Genomic DNA, 7026 nt, shown 5'->3' with positions numbered 1-7026 from the left:
GTCAGATGGGAAATTACTCTGATAAAATGCAAGAATCCATTACGCTCTGTTGTCTCTATAGTATTACGTGTTATTACTTGTAAGAAAAAGAGATAACTTGATTTCTGAAAGAATGTTTCAACTTCCAGTGTTTAAATACCGTACAATTGCAGAATAAGCTCACTCAAGAAGGCATACACGGTCACTTAGAAATACCCAGGAACATGTCAGTGGAGTGATGGCACAAAACACTGGTAAATGCAGAGGATAGTGCGTGAAGACAAGATCCAAAGTTCACCATCTTGTGGGCTTTTTTACCCTTACTCTTTTCCTGGACCCTGCATGGTAGCATTTAAGTCTTGTAACTTCACCAAAAGCTGCAAAGGGGTGGGCACTGGGTGGGCATGTCTTTTGAGGAATGAGAAGGCGGCAGTAGTCAGTTCCTTCCTTCATGGCACACCTCAGCCAAGGGCCCTTCAGATTGCCTGACGGGAAGCACATCGGCAAGCCTGTCACTGCCAACTTGGACAGAAGTCAAGCTGACTTCAGTGGTACTGTGTTTGCTGCACAATGGTGTGTGTATGCTGCTCCTGAAAAAGGGCTACCTCTGCTTTCTTCTCACCCCTAGAAGCTGTTAGCTCATATTTAGGCCAGACTACTAAGAGGTTTGGATTGATCCAGGCCTCGGCAGACCAAGACCTGGTAGTGCTCTCTGCCAGGCCTCTCTCCCCTTTGTCCCAAGGCTGCTGTTTCTTATGGGGAGGTGGAAAGGGCTGACTTCGGCCCCTTGTGAGATCCTGCCTGTCCGTTCCTCCTGCTATGGATCCAACTGACTTCTTGCAGATTCTCCCTTAGCTGCCCCATTCATTTCAAGATTAGCCAACAGCCCTTGCCTTAAGTGGAAATTGATTCTCTGCATTGGTTTCATTTGCAGGATTTTAAGCTCGAGTTTGGCCATCATCAAGGCAGGACAAGTTCTGTCTGGCATGGAGGTACAGCTACCATTGTTCAGAGCCCTGGAGACGAAGTATGGGGAATAGTGTGGAAAATGAACACTAGCAATTTAAGTTCACTGGATAAGTAGGTGACTTAACTTTTGCTGTCTTCTACTTTAGAGAGCAATTAAAAGTGGTAGTTAATTTTTGGTGAAGAGCTGTGTGGAAGCTTTGGTGTTGGAATCAAGAAAGTGCTTTGGACTTTAATATGTGAATTTCACTTCACAGTATGTGTATCGACTTCTAACACATTTGGGGTTAAAATGGCTTTGTTTTCAACATAGAGCTACTTAGGGGTATTTTAATAAGATGTGGACCTTGATTTGGAGCTGATACATTGGTCAGGCTCCTTTTTTTTCTAACCCCTGACCTCACAATGTCCTGTCCCATAAACGACTCAACTCTCTATTTGTGGTGTAGCACTTCTCCCATTGCTTTAGGGAGAGCTTCTTTTGAGACTGTTGTCAATTTCTGTCTATACATCTGTAGTCTCAAGATGTAGTGAAAAGGAAGGGCTGAAGACAAGACTTTGCAGAAGAGAAGGGGATCTTTAATAAAGGCAGTGGGTCCTTTTGAGGAGTGTATTTTGCATGTCTTCTAAGGATTCAAACTTCTGCGAACTTGAGGTATATCCAAGCACAGAGCTGTTTCTCCCATTGAATGGGGGGGCTTGCCTGCACCATTACAGTGCATGGTGGAGAATGTTCTGCCTGTGACTGATAATTAAAACAAGTTTAAGGCAGTCTGAGCAAGTTGTTCCCAGGCTGAAGTCTAGAGGACCACCTGGGTAAACAAATCAAGGTGTAGCATAATTTCTTGCAGCATCTAAGGCAGGATTTATAACTTAATCTCCAAAATTTTGGCTGGTGTCATGTGTTTATTGCAGCTTTTGGGATGCACCTGCCCAGCACAGTGCTTCTGGTATACAGGGATAGTTTGTCCAGAGCCATCAATTAAATCCAGTAAAACTGTGGGCTTGTGAGGCTAAGAATATTAAAGCAGGGAATATCAAACCCACTGAAAGCACTACATTAATACAGTTCTCCTGTCTGTGGTACTGTTGCAATTTTGGTTGTGGCTGCACTGTGCTGTGTAGACATGTCCTTATAACCTTGGCCATGCAACTTGGAAGTTCCTACTTGTTTTTGGTTGCCTACAGTGAACCTGAAATACACCAGAAACTGTTGCCCAAGTTGTGTTAGCACACCATGGGAATGGGCACTCTTGGCACTCTCACGTCCTGGTTGGGAGCGTTAGTCCCAAGCAGGAGGGCATCTACTTGGTATGCTTATGGTTGGAGAGAGCGTCACATACCCCTGCTTTATGATCTCCTGAGTTCTCCCTTTGTTGTATACACTAGCACTTACCTCCTGCCCCTGTTTCTGCTGACCTTTACAGAAATTTCCCCATTTACCATGGTTTCCTAAAGCGTACACTTTCACCAGGATAAAAAGCCTGTCTGGTAGCATCTGCTTTGATAGTAGCACTGTGTTTCCCCGCTTTATGGGGATGTTGTTTTGTATTTTGACTTCCAGAAGTGTTGTTTAAATACTGTAGAATTGCAGATCCCTGGCATTTGTTTGACAGGGGATAAACTTTAATGCTGGCTAAGATGCCAGAGACTTGAGTGCTGTAACGTCACCAGAAGCTGCAGGATGGACACTAGCATTAAAGAATGCTTTTTTTCCAGCTGCCTCATTGATGTCACAGAGGTGAACTGGAAATGGAAGGAAATAGGATGTGTTCTTGGCTTTTAAAACGTTAGCGGATAGTGTTCTTCTAAGGACTGCTCTAACTAACTCAAATGAGTTTGCATGTGTCCCTGCTGAGGGTCTTGGCATTCCCTGGCTGTGCACAAATGGATATATTTGTAAGTTCTTCACCAAGTTATTTCCTGAAATCTCCATGGGGGAAAAAAAAAATCAGTATTTCCCTCCTTCTTCTTCTTCCCGAATCTGGATAAAGAGGTCTGTGCTTGTTATCCAGAAACAGAGGAAGGAATGTGTAATTGATGCTGCATGTAGTTAGTTGAACTACTAGTAAAACAATGTAATATACAGAAAAGAAATATGGGGGAGGAATCTTTTGCTTAGATGGCTGAACTCTTTGGCTTCAAATGCATTTAGGTGCTGTCTTATCCCCCCCCCCCCCCCCCCTTCACACGGGGGTTACAGACTAAATCATGACTTTTCCTTATACATCATAGCAATTGATCTTTTCTGTAAACATTCCTTTACTGTAACATTTTTCTTGCTCTTCACACCCAATTGACTGACTTTGCAGTCTTTGTAGACCTTGAATCTGTAGTTAGCTTCCAGTATCTACTTAACCTAATTACTCACATAACATGGCCTGTGTTGTGTATGTTAATTGAAATGAAAGATAAGTTGTCAAAATGATATTTTGATGATCGACATTAAAACCCATGTTATCACTCGTATCTAAAGCACATCTAAAGGTGGCTAAATGGTTAAAGACAGCAAGTAGTCTTGGTTTTGAGTTTGGTTTGGTTTTCTGAGACAGCATGGTTTTGCTAATGAAAAAATAACAAAATGGGGTTTCCTCTGATCTAACTCTTTGTTGCTGTGCAAGTCTTGCACAAACTAAAAAGTGTCTTGGATTATTCTTCAGAATGTGCATTGCAAGAGTTGTATGAGTTTCCCCTTATTGAAATGTAACACAAAGAGCAAGATAAAACTGTGCAATTGTTTCATTGTCTGGGCAGAAGGTAATGACCGATATATGCCTGGCTCATTAATTCTGATACTCTTGGTTGTGTTTCTCTTGTAGATTACCAGACTTGCACGGTAATTAATTCACAAGGAGTATTCTCTAACTTTGCAAATCATCTTTCTTACAGAGATAAAATTATGAAAGTGATTGCTGTTGTTGCTGCTTTACAAATATTTTCGCTATGAAACAAGTCTGCACAGGAAGTACTGGAACATGTTTTGCTTTATTTGCTTTAAGTCTGTTAATAGTGCAGACCAGTGTCCTGCTTTGAATTTTGTTATAATAAACGCGTACGTTTAATTGCAAGGTTTGTTTGAAAGATATACCTGATATTTGGCATGAAAGGAATATATGTCCTTTACAGGCAAGAGGGAGTTGAAGCTGGCATTTATGTCCCAATAGAAGTTAATGTCCAGACTCAAGCAGGAGAGGTAGTGACCTGTCGGAGCTACCAGATGCAGGACTATGTCTGTGGTCCCCCTTCTCCTCAGTATAAAAAGGTAGGTATTCCATCACTGTAACTTTGGAAGAATTAATAGAAATACATAATGCAGTACTTCTGTCCTATTTAATAAATATGTTAGTCATGCTTTCCATCCACTGTAAATAAAGATACACCTCGATTCTTGTGCAATCTGTTGCTGTAATGATGCTCACAGAGCATTGCTAGCTCTTAAAGGCTTGCTAAAACAGTTTTACTTTTTGGTTTAGTTGTATCTTGGATGAACCCTCTATTTAACTTGTGAATTAGTTATGACTGACACAAGGATTTCTGAAAGATGCTGTTTATAGATACGCAGCAATTCTCTGTTTGAAAAATTAATGTACTCCACTAAAAGGACAGAGGGAAGCTTCTGTGGGGAGACTACAGCACCTGGCTTATAGTCTCAAGGGCACAGATTATCTTTGTTTTATGAAGTATCTCACTATCATTTAATACAGAAGTCCACCTGCCTTCTTTCAAAAGAGGCATCATCAGTGTATCACAGGACTTCCAGCAACACTGCAGAGCACTGCAGGCTTCCCACTTGATGGCTAGTGAGGCAGAAGTGTTTCAACACTTCTGCAACACACTGGCTCTACGGAGACACATGATCCAGTCACGCAGCAGGCCTGACCTGCGTAGCTTGTGAGATCTGATGTGGGCTTAGCCTCAGGTGGAATGACAGCATGTCTGGAATTATGCAGCTGTTAGCAATTGTAGATGGACATCACGGTGGCGTGCTGACTTTTTCTACCAAAAGCAAAGCTTGAGCTTGTTAAATCCCAAGTGTTCTGCTGCCTTTAACTGCTGTGAATCAGCTTCCAGGAGCATAGCGGAGGCCACAGGACTCTTGAAGAAAAAGCTTGCTTAGAAAGCAGGCTCTGCTGCTTCACAAACCTCCTCCCTACCAACCCACTTCCTTTCAAGACAGATCTTTAGGGCTTTTCAGGGAGTTTCAGTAGTCTGCTGCTGTGTGTCACCTCTCAGTAGCAGGCTGTAAGAGCAGACCTCCAATACTGGGAACTTTATCTAGCTAAGCATTCCCTCCTGCTGTTGTCAGGGTCAGTTGTTAGTTCTCTTCTTCCCCGTGTTCCCAGCTTTTATTTGCTTAAGTTGACCAAGCAAAGGGGCTAAAAATTTAGTACAGGTGGCCGCATCAACGTGCAGTGATCAGCACCCATCTACTGTTGTGCACCTTCTGTGGCAAAGGTCATCCTTTCTGGACAAGTCATCCTTGAATTTCCTGGATGTTGAATGCATGAAATAATATTTACAATAGTGTCAGCTTTTTAAACCTATGTATATATCCACTGGGTGTTTACTGGTCTCTTTCAAGTCTTGGTTCCTACAGTTTCCTCTTTTCTCTCACTGACACTTTTCTCTTGCACCCATGCTTAGGTTTATTTTGTATGTAGAAGGAAAGCTATGGTAAAAAACCCTAAGGAATCTGTGCTTTTTCACTAAACTAAGTATCTGTTTCTGTTACTCCTGCAACCTGTCTAGGTACTCGCCTATGTGGTTTGGATTTGAACAGCCTAGTTTTAAAAATAACTTCAATAATATACACTGCTTCTCACTCAGATACTAAGGCTGGCTAAAGGCATAGAAAGTAGTTCTCATCCTCACTTGAAAGAATGGAATAACTGAATTAACAGCTTAGTTGTACAGTCTTGTGTAATTACTGTTGTGTACTACTTGTACACAAGTAGTACAGAACAGTAGATTATAGAGTACAGCAGCAGAGATTGTGTACTACTTGTGTAACTGTTAAGATTTCAGACTCTTAGGGGTATGTCTTAGTGTAGTTACTAGCCTTTTCAGAGTAATTTTGTTCATACTATTAAGGTCTTCAGTGGTCTTCCAGAAGCCTTTGGCTATCTTTAGGTACAAATAGCATTATTAGTGATTAATTCTCTTGTTACCTTAAGTAGTTCTTCCCATACAAGTAAGTTTGGAGGACTCTGTTGTTCCTAACACTGTTATTGAAGGCTTATTTACTTATTTATCTTTCTTTTCATTATAGGTTATCTGTATGGGTGCAAAACAGAATGGCTTGCCAGCTGACTATCAGAAGAAATTAGAAGCTGTTGAAACTAATAATTATGCAGGGCCAGTGCCAATCATGGAAAAAATTGAAGCTGCTATTAAAGAAAAGGAAAAAAAATCTGCATAGAATACCTCTGCACTTGCTTGGCCATTCACTGTCATTTAGATACCTCTCATCACTCTGCTGATCAGCAGTTTATTTATCTAGGAAAGATGAGTTTGCTCTGCATCTACATCAGACATAATTTGCAGTCTGATGACACACTGACATAGGTAACTTCTTTGCTTTGTATGTATAGCTTGAGTACCTGCTGAAGTTGTTGCAGATTTAGACATTATCTTTCTGTATCTGTCATGCTGTGAATCCTAGTGCATTTGTTTCATGGTTTTGTTTGTCTGTTATACCCCAGATGAACAGACTTGGCCTCTTCCCTACCCCCGGCTTTGACAATGTGCTGCAGAACTGGAAGCTTTTGTAAGGTTTAGAGTACTTATCTTCTATGCTTCATGTCCTGTTTACTGACCTTTTTAAAAGAAAAAGGCCATCTTGATGAGTATATCTGTTGCCTTCTGAGAAGTAAGCGCTGCAGGATCAGGCCCTTTGTTCTTCAGTGTTGTATACACAAACATCAAGACTTTCAAAGATTTGTTAGATGCAAAGTAGACTCAAACTCTAAAACAAGACTAAACTCTTTCCTCTGCTGCTTCTCCTAATGGTTTAAAACCCAAGCTACCTAAAGCTATGGACTTCCTGTTTCTATTATTTCTATCTACTTAAAAAAGGAATAT

The 7026-nt window shown here is 41.2% G+C and overlaps 1 protein-coding gene across 1 annotated transcript; it reads left to right on the top strand.

Moving 5' to 3' along the window:
* Nucleotides 1-913: 913 nt before the first annotated feature.
* GGCT (gamma-glutamylcyclotransferase) lies at nt 914-6599 on the top strand (the record flags this gene model as incomplete). The annotated part of the gene is made up of 3 exons (XM_010014080.1): nt 914-1059; nt 4072-4207; nt 6215-6599. Coding segments are annotated over 3 exons (432 nt in total), but the record flags the coding sequence as incomplete, so codon positions are not given.
* Nucleotides 6600-7026: the final 427 nt, after the last annotated feature.

The sequence above is a fragment of the Nestor notabilis genome, unplaced genomic scaffold (assembly GCF_000696875.1).
Source record: "Nestor notabilis isolate BGI_N333 unplaced genomic scaffold, ASM69687v1 scaffold33154, whole genome shotgun sequence".
NCBI lineage: Eukaryota > Metazoa > Chordata > Aves > Psittaciformes > Psittacidae > Nestor > Nestor notabilis.
This window is presented reverse-complemented; position numbering and strand designations above follow the sequence as displayed.